The following is a 22,323-nucleotide window of genomic DNA, read 5'->3' on the forward strand; positions in this document are numbered from 1 at the left end:
TAAGCGGGATAGCAGGCACGCACGTGCTCCTGCTGCACAGCAGGTGTGCCGATGCTCGTGACCGGCGGTCACAATGACCGCCGGCCACGAACGATCACAGACACGAGAGGCAGAACAGGGACGTGTGTGTGTGTGTGTGTGTAAAACCACACACACCTCAGTTCTGTGGATGAGAGAAAGATCGTGAGTTCCTACGAGCTGGGAACATCTGTCATCTCCTATAGTCAGTCCCCCTCCCCCACAGTTAGAACACACACCTAGGGAACACAGTTAACACCTTCCCTGCCAGTGTCATTTATACAGTAATCAGTGCATTTTTATAGATTACAGATCGCTGCCATTACTAGTTAAAAAAAAAAAAAAAAAAAAAATTATTATATAGATATAGAGAGAGAGAGAGAATAATAAAAATTCCATAAATATATCCCCTATTTTGTTGACGCTATAACTTTTGGCAACCCAAATCTATATATGATTTTTAATACCAAAAATATGTAGAATACATTTCGGCCTAAACTAAGGAAAAAATTAGCCTTTAAAAAAAAAAAAAATAAATTGGGGATATTCATTACACTAAAAAGTACAAAATGTGTTTTTTTTCAAAATTGTCGCTTTTTTTGTTTATAGCGCAAAAAATATAAACCGCAGAGATGATCAAATACCACCAAAACAAAGCTCTATTTGTGGGGAAAAAACTTTTGGGTACATTGCACGACCACGCAATTGTCAGTTAAAGCAGCGACGAATCGCAAAAAATGGCCGGGTCAATGAGCAGCCAATTCTTCTGGGGCTGAAGTGGTTAAGCGCTTGCCGACCATCCCACGTATATGTACTGCGGGATGGTGGCTCCTACAGGCGAAAACACGTACCTGTAGGTTTGTGGCGTGCCGCCCACGACCAGCTCCTGCTGTGGTTAAAAACAGTGGGAGCCAATCAGCAGGCCCGCTGATCATTCCCGACAGAGGCAGAATGGCAGTCTGCCTATGTAAACAAGGTAGATTGTCGTTCTGTGACAAGGGAAGATAGAGAGCCTGTGTTTCTTCCCACAGTTAGCAAGCACTCCCTAGGGACACATTTAACTCTTTGATCACCCGATGTTAACACCGTCCCTGCCAGTGTTATTAGTACAGTGACAGTGCATATTTTTAAGCATTGATCACTGTATTAGTGTCACTGGTCCCCAAAAAGTGTCACTTAGTGTCCGGCGCAATGTTGCAGTCCCGCTATAAGTTGCTGATTGCCATCCTTACTAGTGAAAAAATATGCCATAGTTTGTAGATTACTTATGCACAAACCAATCAATTTTTTTTTTTTTTACCAAAAACCACGTAGCAGAATACACACTGGCCTAAATTAATGAAGAAATCTTATTATTTTTTAAAAAAAATTTTATTGGGAAAGTTTTATAGCAAAATGTAAAAAAATAAATTTTTTTCTTCAAAAATGTAGTTTTTTTGTTTATAGTGCAAAAAATAAATTGCAGAAGTGATCAAATGCCACCAAAACAAAGCTCCATTTGTGGGGAAAAAAAAAAAAAAGGACACATTTTATTTGTGTACAGCGTCGCATGACCATGCAAATCTTCCAGAGCTGAAGTGGTTAATAAAGAAACACCCAAAAGATCAATGTGTCCAGTTTATTTACATGGTAGCAGAGGTGTAAACAAAGCATTTATTCCGTCACATTCTGGTAGTTGAAGATCACAGCTGTTATTTTTCAGTTGATGTCAACCAGTTCCACTTCAAAAAACAGCTTGGCATTGGGTGGGATTCTGAGTAACGTAGTTAAGGAAACCATAGAAGCTCCATATCCAGTTTCGAAAATGGACCAGTACAGCCTGGAAGGGAAGCAAAGACTGACCAACAACAAAGATACCAGTGTCTGAGATCTTCACTATTCTCAGAATTATAGATATTTGCACCTGTTTACACTATACCGTCAAAAGTATTGGGACACATGCCTATATATATATATATATATACACATACATACATACATACATACATATATATATATATATACACACACACACACACACACACTTAAATGGCGCCTTAGTCCATAGGTTTCAATATTGAGTTGGCCCACCCTTTGCAGCTATAACAGCTTCAACTGGGAAGGCTGACCAAGGTTTAGGAGTGTGTCTATGGGAATGTTTGACTATTCCTCCAGAAGCACATTTGGTCAGGCACTGATGTGGACAAGGTCTGGCTCACAGTCTCTCTAATTCATCCCAAAGGTATCAAGGTAGAGGTCAGGATTCTGTGGTGAAGGAACTTGACTGGTCTGCACAAACTCGCTCCTCCATGTCTTTATGGACCTTGCTTTGTGCACGGGTCCAAATCATTTGGAGGAGGAGGTATTATGGTGTGGGGTTCTCAGGGGTTGGGCTTGGCCCCTTCGTTCCAGTGAAGGGAAGTCTTAAGGCGTCAGCATACTAAGACATTTTGGACAACTTCATGCTTACAACTTTGTGGGAACAGTTTGGGGATGGTCCCTTCCTGTTCCAACATGACTGCACAAAGCAAGGTCCATAAAGACGTGGGAGAAAATTGACTGCACAGAGTCCTCACCTCAACCTGATAGAACACCTTTGGGATGAATTTGAGCGGAGACTGTGAGCCAGGCCTTCTCGTCCAACATCAGTGCCTGACCTCACAAATGCACTTCTGGAAGAACGGTCAAACGTTCGCATAGGCACAGTCCTAAACCTTGTGGACAGCCTTCCCAGAAGAGTTGAAGCTGTTAGAGCTGCAAGGGGTGGGCCAACTCAATATTGAACCCTACGGACTAAGAATGGGATGCCATTAAAGTTCATGTGTGTGTAAAGGCAGATGTCCCAATACTTTTGACAATATAGTGTATGTCCCATAGGGCACTGAGAATAGATCAGGTAAGTGACGTCCTACTGAGCATCTGAGGCCTGAGGTTATGTTATCTGTCATCCTACAATGGAGAAGAGACAATCAATGTAGTCCCTACATCATAGTCACTTGAGTAGGAACAACCTTGGCAGGAGAGTATCTAGTCCTCCTCTCCCTCCAGTCAAACTAGGCTTCACTAATAAAACTTGCTTATGTGACAAATAAGGTGTAAAATGTACAGACTATAATTTTCTCCAACAGTACTATAAATGGTATAGTATCAAAATAACTATTACCAGGAAAGAGATCCTATAAAAGTCTATTCAATTCTGGGAACTTCCCTAAGCATGTCAGAAGATGCCTGCAAAGCATGTGATGCGTTTCTGATCACAAGCAATATTTTTTTTCACTTTTTTAGCCTATGGGTGTATCCGTGACACTCAACCTAATAAATACACAAAGATCTGACAACATGTGATCAATATCTACAGTAAGGCTCGGTTCCGACTGGTGCGCCATAGGATCCAACTTATGAGCACAAGTCGCCTAAGATGTCAAATTATATGTTGACCTTTGAGAGCCGTCTCAACTGATTTGACACAAGTCGCTCAGACTTTACAAAAGGTTCCTGAACCAATTTGGTCTGACTTCAATGCCAGAGATTGTAAAATGTCACAAAGTTAGATTCCAAAGTTGCAATGAAAGCTGTGCGACTTTAGAGTCAGGCTAGTGTGAACCAGGGCTAAAACCTATTCTGTGGATGAAAAAAAAAAAACAACAAAAAAAAAAAAAACAAAAAAAACAAAAAAACAAAAAAACAAAAAAACAGAGACCTAAACACCATTCATTTCTTTCAAAGCTTTTCAAGGAAATTCTTATAGCAAGAACAAATGAGTGTGATGTCTTGGGCTTACATCAATTGCATTATGGGTTTTAAAGTGAACCTGTGCTTTGCTGATGATGGCCAAGAAAAGAGGATTCTTGCACTCACCGTAAAATCATTTTTCTTGGAGTCCATGGAGGGGACACAGGAAGTCTTAAAACTTTTGGGTTATATATGTAGCGCAGGGGTTTTGCTACCCAATCATGCTAAATAATGTATTGTTCCTTAACCTCCCTGGCGGTATGATTATTTCAGATTTTAGGTGCTGAAAGCGGTACAATTATTTTGCATTGAAATTTAGTGTTTTAGATTGTAGGCCTGTAATTCTTAGGAATAACTCACTTAAATCTGTCCAAACAAGAGTCTAGTAGAATCCCGGGTATGATAAAGTTTGAAACACAAAATAATAAATTATAATATAATAAATACCTATAATTATAATAAAAATTATTCAATAGTGTAATCAAATCAAAAACACTGAAATATGCGCAGTTGCAGAATTGTCGCTGTCATTACTTTTAGTGTTTGATGACGGATTTCGCCACAAATCACTATCACTCAATTCTGCGAGTGATTCTAATTTACTATCGCTGTTTTCTTGCTGGTCTAAAACCACTTGATGTAAAGGGACACTTTTTGGTTGCTATGGACAATCTCCAGTTTCCAGGCAGAAAGAACAGTATATATAATATAAAACTGCATGCAGGGCATTGGACAAACCACTAGGGACAAAAGGGATGTGTGATTATTTTGTACAGTACTGTAATCTGTAAGATTACAGTGTACTGTATGTATTGTGCGTTTTTAATTTTTTGAATTTGGCGCCGAACTCCGTCCCCGTGCATCGCAACGCACGCAGGGAGCGGAGCTCAGCACTGTGAATCGAGCGAGATGACGACTCGCAGACACAGCCGGGAGACATCGCAGGATCCAGGGAACAAGGTGAGTTACTTTGCCTGGATCCTGCGATGCGATCCCGAGTCTGGCTCGGGGTTACCGCTTTTGGTACTGAATGTTCACCCAGAGCCAGACTCGGGAATACCGCCAGGGAGGTTAAGAGTTTGGCTCCCTCTAGTGCCCTTTTAATGCTATTGAGACTTTTATTTTAGCTTCTGCGAGACGTTACAAAGCATTGTGGGGGGATGTAGTTTAAGAGGAAGTGACTCTTGTGCTTAACTTAGTTTTGGTACTACAAAACCCACAACGCCAAGCCACAAACGCACAAGGCCAAGCTACTGCGCTGCATGCTGGGAGCAGAGATAAAAGGGTCAGCGCGGCCATCTTTCTTTTGTGTTGTGTGACCCAAAAGATCGGGCCCTGCACGGCGCGGAGTGGGATCGCCAGCCTCAGAGGGATTCCAGAGTACAGCCCTGCCACTTTAACTGCGGATCGGTGTGCAGTCCAGGACATCTGAAAGTTCCTGCAACCCAGCTATCCGGAGGAGCGTTACAGCATGGTGGAGCCATCTTTCATCAGACGGAGATACCAGGAGGAGAGTCTGGACGGAGCCTAACAGCCTCTGGGTCCATGTGGTGAGAAGGGCACATGCCTATTCCAGTAGAGTACATTATTAACTAAGTGTGCCATCTACAGACTGCTGGGGAGACTTGTAGTCCCACGGAAGTGATCTCACTTATCCACAGGCTGCATACAGTTGTATTTTAGGATTTGTGTCTCTGTGCCATAAAGTCCATACTGAATTGCATCCACTGCCAAGGAGAAAGTATTATAAGTGCCGTATATGTGCAAGTACACAATTACCAGTGCATCATTTATCCTACAAGCTGCTTTCTACTGGTTTCCCCGTTTGGATTTACAAATACTGCAGTCTAATACCATAAGCTAGCTGGAGATCAAGAAGACAAGGGACTTTTCTTCATCTTCTACAAAGCATCACAAAAGCATGACAGTTCACTTTGCATTTGGAACATTGCAGTACAACTTAGGGGGAGCCCTTGAGCACAGAATAGAATAAAATATATAAATATCTATATCTATCTCTCTATCTCTATATATCTATCATGTTCATAACATTTACTGCAGATTTGGGGTGTATGCTTTGAGGTCTGTGGGAAGGCGCTTAATATAAGTTTTGAGGAGATTGAGCTTTTGTCCTATTGTGCGCCTGTCTGCATATACATCTCTATGGTGAACAGTGAATCTATGGTTTCATATATACATTGACTGCTATCCATCGTCATTAATTACCTTCAAATTCTCACACTGTTCCTTGTGTTAAATTTCCTGAATGGTTAATTGATATTTTGTGTGAGTCTATCTATTATTACAGTTGAAGTGACGGGTCCCAAGGTTACGGTAAATATAGTGTATCATTACTGTGTTTCTCTTTACTGCTGAGTCCCACACTCATATTACCATACAGGTGTACCAGAGGGGTCCAGACTGTTCTTGGGGTTGAGAGGCAGGGTGCAGAATTGAACATTTATCAGCAGCTCCTTCGGGGTTAGTGCTTCATATAGCCGCCTACAGGAGGATTGGACACTGGCAAACAAACTGTAGGACAACTCATCCCACATTCAGCATGCCTGATTTCTGTAGCACAACCATAAACAGAGGGTGGGACTGATGTCCAAAGTGATGGTAATGCATTCTATGCATTAAAGTGAAACAATGTTATTTTTAAATAAAGAAAAAAAAAAAAGACTAACATGTTATACTTACCTGCTCTGGTGGTTTTGCACAGAGCAGCCCAGATCCTCGCTCTTCTTGGGTCCCTCCCTCCTGCTGAGTTCCCCCACAGCAAGTAGCTTGATATGGGAGCACTCAAGCCAATGCCCTGTGTGTCCATTAATATCTGGAGCCGTGGCACGGCCCCGCCTCCTCTCTCTTCCCATTGGCTCACTGATAGCAGCCCACTGCTGTGTCTCAGCCAATCAGGAGGAAGAGTCCTGGTCAGCCGAGTCTCTCATGCAACATCGCTGGATCGAGATGGGGCTCAGGTAAGTATTAGGGGGGCTGCTGCACACTGAAAGTTTTTTTTTTCTTAATGCATTAAAAAAAAAAAAAAAAAAAAAAAAAAAAAAAAAAAAAAGCCGTCTAGAACCACTAATTTTTTTTGGGGTTCAGCTGTCACCCTCTTTATGCTTACCTGAGACACCTCCATCCAGCAATGTGCATGAGAGCAGTGGTTCTCCCGGGTCTCTCTACTTATTGGCTCCTGCTGCTGTCAATCACAGCAGTTGAGCCAATGAGAGAGCAGGGGGTGGGGCTGAGCCACACTGTGTGAATGGACAATGTCCAGTCGGAGGAGGAGGAGCCAGAACCACTGGCAGGGGACCCATTAAAAAAAAAAAAAAAAAAAAAAAAAAAAAGGGCTAGGGGCTGCTCTGTGCAAAACCATTGCACACAGCAGGTATGTATAACTCTCCCTACCTGCACTCACTGACATTCACTGGTCCTTCTCATTGGACCCTGGTAAGGAGGGTACAGGAACCCAAATCTCACTTTTTGTACTTTTTTTCTTCAGGGGGGTGGGGGCTGCAGAATACTGTCTTAAGTAGGAGTATGATGCTTTTGGGTGTTTGACAAAAAAAAAAAAAAATTGGGAATCGCATAAAAGAAAATCAATAAAGGATACTTGGCGTCAGGTTGGCCCTTCCTGCCATAGGCCCATTCAGACTCGATTTCAAGTTGAGCTTTTTCACCTTTGCTCATGGTGAGAAGAGCTTCATCCCACTGTAACAACAACAACAAAAAAAAAAAAATTTATGAACATATTTCTTGTACTTTTTTTCACCCAGCCTATACTGACCGCTAACAGTGTTATAGGCCTCATACTAATAAGATCTATTCTGTACAGGCGTAGGTTCTTTGTAATTAAAAGGCCACCACATGACATTCAGATCCGTTTAGCTGCTGTGTGTTTCTTTACTTACACCTCTAATGACTCTGCCAAGACCGACTTTAAAGGTTAAGGGCTTGGTACCTCTCTTCTTCTTTGCACCTGACAAAAAAAAAAATGAAATCAGTGAATTAGCTGTACCACCAGACTTAGAAGATCCATGGCTATGCAAATGGCATGGAACTAGAAATCCCAGCACTCCAGGTTAGCAAAGAGAAAACAATTCTAGTACAAAGTAATGTATACAGTTCCTCAGCAGGTCACAGGTTTATTATTTTCAGCAACTGTCACCTCGAAAGCAATTAACCCCTCACCTACTGGGCACTTTCACCCCCTACCTGCCCAGGCCAATTTTCAGCACTGTCGCATTTTGAATGTCAATTACGCAGCCATGCAACACCGTACCCACGTGAAAATTTGTATTTTTTTTTTCCACACAAAGAGCTCTTTTGATGGTACTTAACCGGTTCCCGACCGGCTCACATCTTTTTACAGGGGCAGAATGCCCCCCCTGCACGAAAACCTGTACAAGTTCCCTTTAAGAGCCGCCGGAGGCACGCGCGCGCCGGTTGCGCGTGGCCGGCAATCGCTGCCAGTGCACGAGAGCCAGCACGGGGATTTGTGTGTGTCTAAACACACAAATCCTTGTTCTGTCAGGGGAGAGGAGACATGTCGTTTGTTCCAAGTAGGAACAACGATATGTCTCCTCCCCCAGTCAGTTCTATCCCCATACAGTTAGAACACACATTTAACACCTTTATCGCCCCCTAGTGTTAACCCCTTCCCTGTCAGTGACTTTTATACAGTAATCAGTGCATATTTATAGCACTGATGGCTGTATAAATGTCAATGGTCCCAAAAATGTGTCAAAAGTGTCTGATCTGTCCGTCGCAGTATCGCTAAAAATTGCAGATCACCGCCATTCACTAGTAAAAACAAAATAAAAATGGCATAAATCTTTCCCATAGTTTGTAGATGCTATAACTTTTGCGCAAACCAATCAATATACACTTATTGTGATTTTTTTAACCAAAAATATGTAGACTACATAATCGGCCTAAACGGATGAATAAATTTGTTTAAAAAAAAAATTGGGGGATATTATAGCAAAAAGTAAAAAATATTCTTTATTTCAAAATTTTCGCTCTTTGTTAATAGCGCAAAAAATAAATCACAGAGGTGATCAAATACCACCAAAAGAAAGCTCTATTTGTGGGGAAAAAAAAAAAAAAAAAAAAAAAGATGCAAATTTTGTTTCGGTACAACGTCGCATGACCGCGCAATTGTCAGTTAAACGCGATGCAGTGCCGAATTGTGAAAAGTGCTCTGGTCAGGAGGAGGGTAAAATCTTCTGGAGCTGAAGTGGTTAACCAGCACTGGGGCATTTATTTTTTTGCTAAACAAAAAGGAAAAAAAAAAAAAAAATGTACGCAAGTAAACTTCTTCACTGATGGGCACAGACGAGGCGGCACTGACGATCAGTGCAGGTCTCCTGTGTGGATTGCTCGTCTCACCCTGTCAGCGATAACCGGCAAATCCGGTTTACACTGATGAGCTGTGATTGGACACAGCTGATCACATGGTAAAGAGCCGCGGTGATTGGCTCATAACCCAGATTTGTGATGAGCTGCGTTCGAAGGACACAGCGATCATAGGACCCCTGCCAATGGGCACGCAGGAAGCGCAATCACGGGGAGGATGTCAATAGATGTCCTCCCAGAAACATGCGACCGCACTGTAGCTGTCACTCGGCTATAGTTGGGTTGGGAAGAGGTTAAAAAAAAATACAGTGCCTGTTAAAAAAAAAAAAAAAAAAATATCCGCCCTGCAATGGTATGGAGATGGGCGGGGGCCATCTTCCCCCTCACTAGTCTCCAAACCTAACAGGAGAAAGGACCCGATCGCCTCCGCCGCTGGCTCCTATAAGCGTCGGAGGGCACCGGAGCGCCCCACGGGCCCTCTCCTGCCGCCGATAAAAGTGATCGTGCAGAAAATCCGCCGCAGAGACCACCTTTATCTGAAAGCGGACCGCATCCTGTCCAGCCTATAGCAAAATGACAGCCAGGCGGTGGCTTAAAGTGTTTGTTAACCCCAAAAAAATAAAATAAAACCAAGATCCTAGTTCCTTTAAGGTGTGAACAACAGCCGATTTAACAAAAAAAAAAGAACTGCAGCGGAGTGCAACCTAAAAATTTGTTGCTGTATTTCATGCATTACTAACATTACTAGAGATGCGAAAAGAGGAGAAACCTCATAAATTTGGTCCTCACGCTACCCGAAACCAGAGCTGGGGGTTTAAACACAACTAGTCCCTGAAAAGTCACAATTACAGAACAGGAATAAGGGCCAGTTCACACCATAGAAACACAGTCCGGATGTGTTTCAGATGCTTTTCTGCATGCGCGTTTGATGCGTTGCAGTGTACCCCCCCCCTCTTTTAAACTTAAACAATGATGTGCGCGCTAGTGCATTTTGGATGTGTCTTACAGCATTCCAGTACAGTCCAGTGCAGGAAAAATGCAGCATGTTCTACCTTTTTTTCCCTTGGAACTGGAACACACTGGAAATGCAAGCACTGGTGTGAAGTAGGCCATTGAAAACCATACAACTCACGTTCCATGCGTTTTTGATGCAGAAAAAAAAAAATGCACTGGACTGCATGTGGTGCCAACTGGCCCTAAAAATAATAAATGCATGCCTTCAAAATGACACTTGAATCATACAGAGGGCTTCTTACTTGCAGGTATATTGCTGTCAAACACGGTTCCATCCGCCAAACTCCCAGTGTACCAACAATGCACAGTGTCTCCTTTCTTTGGAAAGTTGGTCTTGTCTCCCTTCTTCAGGGTGGACTTGGTGTACTTGGGGGGACCCTAACAAACAATAACAAAACTCTAAGTACTATCTGAATAGAGGTTATTAATAGGAAGCAATGTGATATGTATGCCTGGTAAGACACTTAGAAATAAACAAGCAAAAAAAAAAAAAAAAAAATGTATATTTATTCATAACCTGCTACAATTAAACTGCACTATGTAAAAGAACATACTGCCCATTTATTCCTGTGTAAGCTCTGTGTCGGAGCTTACACAGGGTTAATGCCCTTCATTATGTGACACCGAGGCTGGCAAATGGACACAAGTAATGCATCATGGTAGGTGGTCATATACCCCTACACCAAAGTGTACAGGATATTTATCAGCAGCTGGTTGTAAAGTCAGAAGGTTATTTTATATAAATGAATTCTATTCTATTCATACTTTAGGGGGGGGTCGGACTGTGGCCATTGGGAGTAAACAATGACCGATCTTTGGTATTAGCGGGAGAAATAGTTGGTGTCACTAGAATTAATAGTGCCCCATTGTTGGTGTCAGTGGCAGAAAGAATGCCTCAAGGGCCAAATAAAGGCAAGCAAAGGGCCTCATCCAGCCAGTGTTTGGAGACCACTGCTCTACAGAGCTAATAAAAAAAGCTGCATAGAACCAGGAGCATTAAGTAAACCAAGACACAGCAGAACAGAAAAAAAAAGTTAATACATTACAGGAATATAGCGGTCAATACTTCTACTTTGGGGGGGGGGGGGGTTCTGGACAGGAGTTCAGATCCAAAACAACCTACCTCATCAACCACCTCTATTTTGGTTTCAGCTTGCTTTTCATCATCGACTTTAAGATCTTTCACTTGTCTTGTCACACCTTCAGCTCCATCTGTTCCCTTGAAACGCTGGAAGAAGATCACACACAGTTTAAAGTGACTGTAAGGGTTTTGTTATTTAGAAACAAAAGAAAAAAACATATACTTACCTCCACTGTGCAGCTCGTTTTGCACAGAGTGGCCCCGAACCTCGTCTTCTGGGGTCCCCCGGCGGCTCTACTAGCTCCTCCCCACATCAGATAACCCCCTGGGAGAAGCGCTCTCCCGGGGGATTACCTTGCGGGCGCGCTCCCAAGTCCAGCATTCGGCATCCAAAGAGGCCGAATGCAGGACTTGGCCCCGCCCCCTGGGTCACTGGATTTGATTGACAGCAGAGGGAGCCAATGGCTGCGCTGCTATCAAGCTATCCCATCAAGAGCAGAGAACCCCGGGCAGAGAGACAGCGCATCCCCGTGGGTCAAGTTCCAGGGCTCGGGTGAGTAATCCCAGCCACCCCCCCTTTGCCTCTGATCCCAGCCACCCCCCCTCCCTCTGATCCCAGCCACCCCCCACCCTTCTGCCTCTGATCCCAGCCACCCCCCACCCTTCTGCCTCTGATCCCAGCCACCCCCCCCTCCCTCTGATCCCAGCCACCCCCCCCTCCCTCTGATCCCAGCCACCCCCCCCCTCCCTCTGATCCCAGCCACCTCCCCCCCTCTCTGCCTCTGATCCCAGCCACCCCCCACCCTTCTGCCTCTGATCCCAGCCACCCCCCACCCTTCTGCCTCTGATCCCAGCCACCCCCCACCCTTCTGCCTCTGATCCCAGCCACCCCTCCCCCTTCTGCCTCTGATCCCAGCCACCCCTCCCCCTTCTGCCTCTGATCCCAGCCACCCCTCCCCCTTCTGCCTCTGATCCCAGCCACCCCTCCCCCTTCTGCCTCTGATCCAGCCACCCCTCCCCCTTCTGCCTCTGATTCCAGCCACCCCTCTCTGATCCCAGCCACCAACCCCCCCTCTGCCTCTGATCCCTGCCACCACCCCCTCCCCCGCCTCTGATCCCAGCCACCACCCCACTCCCCCCACCTCTGATCCCAGCTCCCCCCCCCCCCCCCCCCTTCTGCCTCTGATCCAGCCACACTCCCCCCCCCCCCCCAAAAGCTTGTGAACATCCCACTCTGAAAGCATGACTATCAATATGGAGTTGGCCCCCCATTTTTCACTATAAGCCTACGTTTGCACTGAAGTTTACTTGCAGATAGTTTGTAGTAGGGATGCACCAATAGCATTTTTTTTAAATACAACAAATACAGATACTTTTTAAAAATTTTTTTTTTTTAGTACTTTTGGGAGCTCCACACCCGCTGACGAAGTCCCGTTGTACGCAACGCATACGGGAGGTGGAGCTGCTGCGATTGACGTCACCCCGCCGCTATACTAAAATCATATGGGAGTTGCAAATTCAGATATTTGTGAGTCCTAAGTGATATGCTGTGTAACAAGAATTTTTATGTGAGTGTTGTACATATGTATAATAAGCGCTGGTTCACACAGGGGCAACACGACTTACAGCGCGACTTAGCAAGGCGACTTCAGCGCGACTTGGGGCGACTTACAAGGCGACTTCAAGTCGCCTCCAAGACAGGCGACTTTCCAGTGGCCAATCAAACTACAATCCGCTCTGGGGGAGGGAGGGGTTTGCTTGAAAAAACATCTTCTCTTCCTGTGAAGTCGCTTCACTATAGACCACGATCCGACTTGTAGGCGACTTCCATTGAAATCAATGGGTACAAGTCGCCTACAAGTCGCCTTGAAGTAGTACAGGGACCTTTTCTGAAGTCGGAGCGACTTCAGTAGCGTACATATAGACGGCTCTCATTCACTTACATGGACTTTCAGATGTCAAGCGACTTGGGGCGACTTGAGGTCTGACAAGTCGGATCCCAAGTCGCGGTAGTGTGAACCGGCACTAATAGTGCTCACTGTAAAAAATCCTTAACTGTTAGTGCCGGTTCACACTACCGCGACTTGGGATCCGACTTGTCAGACCTCAAGTCGCCCCAAGTCGCTTGACATCTGAAAGTCCATGTAAGTGAATGAGAGCCGTCTATATGTACGCTACTGAAGTCGCTCCGACTTCAGAAAAGGTCCCTGTACTACTTCAAGGCGACTTGTAGGCGACTTGTACCCATTGATTTCAATGGAAGTCGCCTACAAGTCGGATCGTGGTCTATAGTGAAGCGACTTCACAGGAAGAGAAGATGTTTTTTTCAAGCAAACCCCTCCCTCCCCCAGAGCGGATTGTAGTTTGATTGGCCACTGGAAAGTCGCCTGTCTTGGAGGCGACTTGAAGTCGCCTTGTAAGTCGCTCCAAGTCGCGCTGAAGTCGCGCTGAAGTCGCCTTGCTAAGTCGCGCTGTAAGTCGTGTTGCCCCTGTGTGAACCAGCGCTAAGTCTTTATATTTTGTCTAAATATGTGACCCGGGAGCGTGGTAACTGACTGGAACAGGACGTACTAGAGCAGGGGTAGGCAACCTGGGGCCCTCCAGCTGTTGCAGAACTAAAAGTCCCATCATGCCTCTGGGGGCAATTGTAACTGCCAGCCTTGCAAGGCCTCATGGGAAATGCAGTTCCACAACAGCTGGAGGGCCCCAGGTTGCCTACCTCTGTGCTAGAGTGTACATACCCCAAGGGGGAACAAGCATTTTTTTGACCATCCTGTCGGTGGACCTAGAGACCTGGGAGAAGGCAGCGTCAAACTTAGGGATCTTGTTTCATACCGCAGAGGATTCTTCCTCGAAAGGAAAGCATCTCTTGTGGGCTCGAGAAAAAAAAGTTTTTCCTCCGGATCTTGCCATACCTTCTTTATGGAATTCGAGATGACAGAATGCACCAGAAACGTTCACCCCTTAGACTTGCGTACATTCAGTCATATAGTGCAAGTTCCTTTATCTCTTCGCTTAGGCCAAGTGTAACATGTATGGCTCTAAGGAGACCATTAACTTCGTCCAGGGATAGCTTAAACTTGGACACTTCTGCCCCTTCACCCTTGTCTTCCGAACTGTCATTGGAAGGTGCAGGGGATTGTTTTTTCCCTGGTAGACGGACCCTCAGACAGTTTTTACCACCGGGTCAGAAAGTGAACCCTGGGTGGACTCTGATGTGGAGGGCTGACTCGCAGCCGGATTAACTAAAGAGTCACGGAATGATTGAATTGTGCCATAAAGTTCCTTCTTTACAGAGGCAACCAAGTTATCACACACAGAAGCAGAGTCCTCTTTCACTAAAGTAGTACTAAAAGTACTGCATAAGGCTTTTTTCCAATTTTCTCCCATCTTGGCCTTGCATGACGGGCATTTCTTTTTTCCCGGGTCAGAGCGAAAATACAAAAAAAGGGGGGGGGGACCCTTGGTGAGACCAAGTTTCTGCCTGTGGATCACCCCATAAAGTGCACTAAGAGGGGAAGAAACACAGCCTCCGGTGCCCAGACAGGGGGAAAGGAAAAAAGAAGACCGTAACCCCAGGAAAGGAAACGGGCAGGCTTGGTTAACCCGCCCCCCCCCCCCCAGCCTTGCTGGTGCCTGTCCCCACTGCTGCAGACGCCATGTCCCCCATACCAGGTGTGCAGCGTTCCACTTATGGCTTCGTACCGGAAGTGGAAATAGGCGCCAGCTCCTGCCCTCTCCCCCTGCGCCGACAATGACCCCGGGCGCCGACCCAGTGATCCGCTCATAGGAGCGTCACTTCCGGCGCGGCCAAGACTCTACACGGCCTCCGCAAAAATGGCGGTGGTGCACATGCAGCTGCTGCTCCTGGAAGCCTGGAGCAGGGTCACCGGATCACACGGCTCTCCCCGAGCACCTAGGAGGAAGAGGAGCCCGTCCTTACCGCTGTAGAGACCCTGGTAAGGCAGGAGGGCTGGGGTCTTAGAAAAAAGGAGGGGGAAAAAAAAAAAAAAAAAAAAAAAAAAAGGGGGGGGGGGGGGGGGGGGGGAAGAAACCAGTCTCTCAAGACTGCCCTAAGATCATGGCTCCCCTACAAAAGATGTTCCCTCCGGACCGGGGGAAACAAAAACTGAGGTGTGGTAGCGTCCCTTTAAAGTTCTGGAGGAAGGAGGTGTTTCCTATGGTGGAGTCACTATCTCCCAGGTGCTGTCCTGAAAGACGCTTTGGGAAAATCAGTATACATACTTTTCTGAAGCCGATCCAACCCGATCTCCAGCGGCGGAACCTCTGCAGGAGGACATTGCGACAACGGCTGTGAAATGAATGGGAATTGTCGTCATCCATAGAGTTACTATGGGGCTTCTATTGTTGGACATGTCCTCTGCCCCGCCTCCACAGCACAGCGTGGGATTGGGTCGAATCGCCTGCCGAAAAAGGTATGTATATGGATTTCTTCCTTGCAGGGCTAGATAGGTTAGTGTTAGATCTTGGATGTCTGTAGATGCAGGGGTTTAAGTTTTAGCCTGGATTTCCACTTAAAAATGGTTGTAAACCCTCCATATACCCACCAATGAAGTGATTGGCTTCAGGTGGTACACAGATGAAACAAATCCTCCTACATAAGTTTACCAGTCTATCTGCAGTCTTCTCTACATTCAAAGTGCTGAATTATAAAGCTTGTCTGACAGTTCAGAAAGAAAGGGGAGAGAGCTGAAGTTACACTCTGCAGAGCTCAATAAGGAGAGCTCCGAGAGCTGATTGGAGGGAAGGGACACATCCAATTCGCACAGCGCACAGGAACAGAGCTAAGGTTGTCAATCAGCTGGAGGCCCCTCCTCTGTCACCATTTTTCTCTTGGTGTCAGGAAAACTTGTTACAAGTGATTTATGCTGATAGAGGAACAGAGCAGCAGACAAAAGTGATCTTTACTTGACAAATACACACTATAGAAGGATATGCGTTACTCATATTTCATGTCTGAGGTTTACAACAACTTTAAATTGGCTTGGACCTTCGGTTTGCTTTTTTACATGTATTGGCCAAGATTTTACTGTATGATGTAGTATTTATAGTACCCTTCAATCGTAACACCTGAACTCAACATGGAGGGGTGTCCACCTACTTCTGGCTATATATATATATATATATATATATATATATATATATATATATATATATATATATATATATATATATATATATATATATATATATATATATACATATATATACAGTATATAAATGTAGGTATGATGGTCAGGGGTCCAGACTTTTGGGTCACACAGTGTATACACTCCTTAGTTTGCAGTGGGAATTTGGAATTTCTATCTCACTGCCAAAACACATCTGGAATTTCTATTTAGGCCAGAAATAGAGGCCAGAAATAGAGGTCTTCTCCTTTCCACTCATCGTAGCAATTCTACATGTACCCCAAGGCCAACATCCCTTATAGACCCGCTCCAATTTGGTCTCATGTTTACAGTTTAATTAATCCATTGTTATCAACATTTCAAACCTACCTTTGTTTCAAATAATTTGTTATAGGCTGCGATGAGATGATCCTTATTGGCTGTTTTTGCTACATTTTTGACGTTTCCAAGCAACTTGTGTTCTGCCAGGAACTAGAATTGAGAGAAAACATGGACATGCTGTAATACTGAGGGTACAAAACTGCTACTAAAACACAATGAAAGTGATATTCAAAACCTGGATTCAGAAGGAAATATTTTTTTTTTCCCCTTTAGGGACGTCAAAAAACCTAAAACCGCTGTTTGTACATTTGTGTCCCCGATCCCTCTTAGGAGAAGTGTCAGTGCTGCTTCCTCCCACCCATAGTTATGATGGGCTGCTTCCTTGGCCAAGAAGAACGCGTGTAAGATGGAAGGGGGCTGACAAGACTTATCACTAGAAGAAAGTGACTGTTCAGTAGGGCTGGTATTTGCTAGCAGAGGGCAATAAAAGCTGCAGCAGGTAGGTGACCTCACTTTATACCTGCTACCTCACTTTTTTTTCTTTTTTAAAGGCATAATTCAACTTTGGCAAAAAAAAAAATGTACAGTAATAAAGGATGGGCTTAATCACCTGCCTGAATGAGACCTTAAGAGGGTGTTGGTAAATAGAACAAGGACTGCTGTGTGCTGTATATACTTCTGACCTCTGCAGGCTGCAAAACCCCCCGAGCCCAGTCTTCTGTGCGCTGCAAAACCCCCCCGAGCCCAGTCTTCTGTGCGCTGCAAAACCCCCCCGAGCCCAGTCTTCTGTGCGCTGCAAAACCCCCCCACCCCCCGAGCCCAGTCTTCTGTGCGCTGCAAACCCCCCCCCGAGCCCAGTCTTCTGTGCGCTGCAAACCCCCCCCCGAGCCCAGTCTTCTGTGCGCTGCAAAACCCCCCCCGAGCCCAGTCTTCTGTGCGCTGCAAAACCCCCCCCCCCGAGCCCAGTCTTCTGTGCGCTGAAAAACCCCCCGAGCCCAGTCTTCTGTGCGCTGCAAAACCCCCCCCCCCCGAGCCCAGTCTTCTGTGCGCTGAAAAACCCCCCGAGCCCAGTCTTCTGTGCGCTGCAAAACCCCCCGAGCCCAGTCTTCTGTGCGCTGCAAAACCCCCCCGAGCCCAGTCTTCTGTGCGCTGCAAAACCCCCCCGAGCCCAGTCTTCTGTGCGCTGCAAAACCCCCCCGAGCCCAGTCTTCTGTGCGCTGCAAAACCCCCCCCGAGCCCAGTCTTCTGTGCGCTGCAAACCCCCCCCCCCGAGCCCAGTCTTCTGTGCGCTGAAAAACCCCCCCCGAGCCCAGTCTTCTGTGCGCTGCAAAACCCCCCCCCCCCGAGCCCAGTCTTCTGTGCACTGAAAAACCCCCCGAGCCCAGTCTTCTGTGCGCTGCAAAACCCCCCGAGCCCAGTCTTCTGTGCGCTGCAAAACCCCCCCCCCCCCGAGTCCAGTCTTCTGTGCGCTGCAAAACCCCCCCCCCCCAGCCCAGCCTTCTGTGCGCTGCAAAACCCCCCGAGCCCAGTCTTCTGTGCGCTGCAAAACCCCCCCCCCCGAGCCCAGTCTTCTGTGCGCTGCAAAACACCCCCCCCCCCCCGAGCCCAGTCTTCTGTGCGCTGCAAAACCCCCCGAGTCCAGTCTTCTGTGCGCTGCAAAACCCCCCCCCCCCAGCCCAGTCTTCTGTGCGCTGCAAAACCCCCCGAGCCCAGTCTTCTGTGCGCTGCAAAACCCCCCCCCCCGAGCCCAGTCTTCTGTGCGCTGCAAAACACCCCCCCCCCCCCCCCGAGCCCAGTCTTCTGTGCGCTGCAAAACCCCCCGAGTCCAGTCTTCTGTGCGCTGCAAACCCCCCCCCCCCCCCCCCGAGCCCAGTCTTCTGTGCGCTGCAAAACCCCCCCCCGAGCCCAGTCTTCTGTGCGCTGCAAAATTCCCCCCGAGCCCAGTCTTCTGTGCGCTGCAAAACCCCCCCCGAGCCCAGTCTTCTGTGCGCTGCAAAACCCCCCCCGAGCCCAGTCTTCTGTGCGCTGCAAAACCCCCCCCGAGCCCAGTCTTCTGTGCGCTGCAAAACCCCCCCCCGAGCCCAGTCTTCTGTGCGCTGCAAAACCCCCCCCGAGCCCAGTCTTCTGTGCGCTGCAAAACCCCCCCCGAGCCCAGTCTTCTGTGCGCTGCAAACCCCCCCCGAGCCCAGTCTTCTGTGCGCTGCAAAACCCCCCGAGTCCAGTCTTCTGTGCGCTGCAAACCCCCCCCCCCCCCCCCCCGAGCCCAGTCTTCTGTGCGCTGCAAAACCCCCCCCGAGCCCAGTCTTCTGTGCGCTGCAAAACCCCCCGAGTCCAGTCTTCTGTGCGCTGCAAACCCCCCCCCCCCGAGCCCAGTCTTCTGTGCGCTGCAAAACCCCCCCCGAGCCCAGTCTTCTGTGCGCTGCAAAACCCCCCCCCGAGCCCAGTCTTCTGTGCACTGCAAAACCCCCCCCGAGCCCAGTCTTCTGTGCGCTGCAAAACCCCCCCGAGCCCAGTCTTCTGTGCGCTGCAAAACCCCCCCCCCGAGCCCAGTCTTCTGTGCGCTGCAAAACCCCCCGAGCCCCACAAAGCCCTGCCTTCTGTGCGCTGCAAAACCTCCGAGCCCCACCTGTGCACTGAAAAAAACAAAGCCCCACCTTCTGTGCACTGCGAATCTCCCGTGCAAAGCCCCTAAACCCCGCCTTCCGTGCGCTGCAAAGCCCCTAAACCCCGCCTTCCGTGCCCTGCAAAGCCCCTAAACCCCGCCTTCCGTGCCCTGCAAAGCCCCTAAACCCCGCCTTCCGTGCCCTGCAAAGCCCCTAAACCCCGCCTTCCGTGCCCTGCAAAGCCCCTAAACCCCGCCTTCCGTGCGCTGCAGAGCCCCTGAGCCCCGCCTTCCATACACTGCAGAGCCCCTGAGCCCCGCCTTCTGTACACTGCAGAGCCCCTGAACCCCGCCTTCTGTACACTGCAGAGCCCCTGAACCCCGCCTTCTGTACACTGCAGAGCCCCGCCTTCTGTACACTGAAACAACTGCCCCTTGCTCTTTGTACATCACACACCAGACCCCCCTCCCTCTCTCTACGCAGGATCAAGTTTTAAGCCCCTTCCACTGTTAGAACAATTTTTCTACACCCACCAATCCTATTCTTTGAAAAATTCTGATTTTCAAAGTTATTATCTTTATACAGATAGTAGGATGGAGGGGACTATGGGGGGGATGGGCCGTGTGGTGGATGGAGGGCTCTCTGGTGCTGTGATGAAAGTTCTCCTCCCCTCCCCCCACGTACCGCCTCCGATGAGTGCTGCTGCAGGAAGACGATCACATCCTTCTTCGATAAATCGTCATTGTGAAGTTGCTCCTCGCTCCATTCTCGGCTCGGCTCCCCGTTTGCGACAGCCATGACATGTGCTTTTTGCTTATAATAACTCCGCCCCCCCCCAAATAGAAACTTTTTCAATGGACAGGAGAACGGAAGTCCGCGTCACGTGGGTATCTAGCTGGCGCCGCCACGTTAGGTGAGGGCACACAGGGACGTGCGCAGGTAATTATGTGCCCTCACTCAACATGGCGGCGCCAGACGGGTACCCACGTGATGCGGACTTCCGCTCTCATGTCAGGAGTATTGACGTCACAAGCTGAGCCGTGACGTGAGATGCGGGGCGCCTGATTTGAAGCCAGCTGAACTTTCCTATGGCGGAGTGGCGATGAATGGGAAGCAGAGGACCCTGTTCCAGGCTTGGGGGTCCGGTGTGGCCCCTGAGCCCCCGGTTAAGAAGGTCAAAGCTAAGCCTGCAAGGAAGAGGAAGGGTGTGTGTTCCCAGAAAGGCCCCAGTAGGGCCCCACCACCTCCAGCCTGGCAGGCGGCACCCCAGCCGGGTGAGGATGAGGACGACGACGAGGAGGAGGATGATGATGTGCTGCTGGTGGCCGTGTACGAGGCGGAGAAAACGTTAACGGAGACCGGTCACCAACCTCCCCCCGGAGCCCCTCACCCCCATCTTCCCCCCGGAGCCCCTCATCCCCCGGGCACCGGTCACCATCTTCCCCCCGGAGCCCCTCACCACCCGGGCACCGGTCACCATCTTCCCCCCGGAGCCCCTCACCCCCATCTTCCCCCCGGAGCCCCTCACCCCCCGGGCACCGGTCACCATCTTCCCCCCGGAGCCCCTCACCCCCATCTTCCCCCCGGAGCCCCTCACCCCCCGGGCACCGGTCACCATCTTCCCCCCGGAGCCCCTCACCCCCATCTTCCCCCCGGAGCCCCTCACCCCCCGGGCACCGGTCACCATCTTCCCCCCGGAGCCCCTCACCCCCATCTTCCCCCCGGAGCCCCTCACCCCCCGGGCACCGGTCACCATCTTCCCCCCGGAGCCCCTCACCACCCGGGCACCGGTCACCATCCTGACATCCAGAACATTCCGGGCTTTGACCTGTCAGCCGGCAGTGTCTGGATTTATCCCACCAACTACCCGGTGCGGGAGTACCAGATGACCATGGCGCAGGCCTCCCTCTACCACAACACCCTGGTGTGTCTGCCCACCGGCCTGGGCAAGACCTTCATCGCTGCCGTGGTGATGTACAACTTCTACCGCTGGTACCCGTCCGGGAAGATCGTCTTCATGGCTCCCACCAAACCTCTGGTGGCCCAGCAGATCGAAGCCTGCTTCAGGGTCATGGGTATTCCTCAGGAGCACATGGTGGTGATGACAGGTAACCCCCCCCCTCACCATGGCTACAATACGGGAGGGGTGGGGGGGTCATGTTCTAATTTGGTGGGTTTGTTGTCCTGTGATGTCCTGTGATTGGTTCCTCCACTGGTGATGTCAGCAAAGAGAGCAAACTGCTGGCCTGGAATGCTACAGGGTTTGCGTTCGCTTTTGCACGCACATGAACTTTAATGGCATCCCAGCCTTAGTCCGTAGGGTTCAGCATTGAGTTGGTCCACCCTTTGCAGCTATAACAGCTTCAACTCTTCTGGGAAGGCTGTCCACAAGGTTTAGGAGTGTGTCTATGGGAATGTTTGATCATTCTTCCAGAAGCGCATTTGTGAGGTCAGGCACTATTGTTGGACAAGTCCATGTGTGTGGAAAGGCAGGCGTCCCAATACTTTTGACAATATAGGAGGTTATTTTCTAAAGGCAAATCCACTATGCACTACAAGTGCACTTGGAAGTGCAGTCACTATAGATCTGTGGGGAAGCTCTGCTGATTTCTATCATCCAATCATGTACAAGCAAAAATGCAGTTTTTTTTTTATTTTCGTTGCCTGTCCCTCTCAGATCTACAGAGACTGCACTTGCAGCACACAGCGGATTTACCTTTAGTAAATAAACCCCATAGTGTACCTTCTGAAGTCTGACTGAAAAACTCCCATTGAGATGGGATGATCCCATCTTGCCGTGTTGCCAGGATGTTGCGGAGTCACTCCCAGCAGTGAGGGCCCTTTAAACACGGGCTGGATCTGTTTTTTCTGCTGAGCGGAGCAGCTGGATGAGATCCATGTCCGCTCTGCTTATTTGGAACACACACAGCTCACTCTGTTCTATGGGCAGTGCGAGGTAAGTGGACTTGTGCCCCTTTACACCTGACTTCCATCCAATCCAGCCAGAAGGAGGGGAATGGATCCCATTCTGTTTGTTTTTATCGGTTTGGACGTAGCCGGGTGT

General features: G+C 48.4%; 2 protein-coding genes across 2 annotated transcripts in view; one reads left to right on the plus strand and one right to left on the minus strand.

The window, feature by feature from the left end:
• Positions 1–1,622: 1,622 nt before the first annotated feature.
• Positions 1,623–20,125, minus strand: FKBP3 (FKBP prolyl isomerase 3). Its single transcript, XM_073609783.1, has 7 exons — positions 19,944–20,125; positions 16,705–16,806; positions 11,228–11,332; positions 10,347–10,482; positions 7,644–7,711; positions 7,346–7,443; positions 1,623–1,771 (listed from the first exon to the last, which is right to left on the minus strand). The coding sequence occupies exons 1-7, from the start codon at positions 20,055–20,057 to the stop codon at positions 1,717–1,719; spliced, it is 678 nt and encodes a 225-aa protein (XP_073465884.1). The 5' UTR covers positions 20,058–20,125; the 3' UTR covers positions 1,623–1,716.
• Positions 20,126–20,198: 73 nt separating this feature from the next.
• Positions 20,199–22,323, plus strand: part of FANCM (FA complementation group M) — a 258,713-nt gene continuing 256,588 nt past the window's right edge. The window contains exons 1-2 of the mRNA XM_073609784.1: positions 20,199–20,620; positions 20,987–21,367. Coding sequence (XP_073465885.1) covers positions 20,362–20,620; positions 20,987–21,367 — 640 coding nt within the window. The 5' untranslated portion in view covers positions 20,199–20,361. The remainder of the gene's footprint in view (positions 20,621–20,986; positions 21,368–22,323) is intronic.

The sequence above is a fragment of the Aquarana catesbeiana genome, linkage group LG13 (assembly GCF_042186555.1).
Source record: "Aquarana catesbeiana isolate 2022-GZ linkage group LG13, ASM4218655v1, whole genome shotgun sequence".
NCBI classification, from domain to species: domain Eukaryota; kingdom Metazoa; phylum Chordata; class Amphibia; order Anura; family Ranidae; genus Aquarana; species Aquarana catesbeiana.

Coding starts and splice junctions, on each gene's coding strand:
- FKBP3 (XM_073609783.1), bottom strand. CDS start 20,057: ATGGCTGTCGCAAACGGGGAGCCGAGCCGAGAATGGAGCGAGGAGCAA. Junction 7,712..10,346: donor TGACAGCAATATACCTGCAA/GTAAGAAGCCCT, acceptor TTTTTTTGTCAG/GTGCAAAGAAGAAGAGAGGT. Junction 1,772..7,345: donor AAGGGCCAACCTGACGCCAA/GTATCCTTTATT, acceptor TACGTTACTCAG/AATCCCACCCAATGCCAAGC.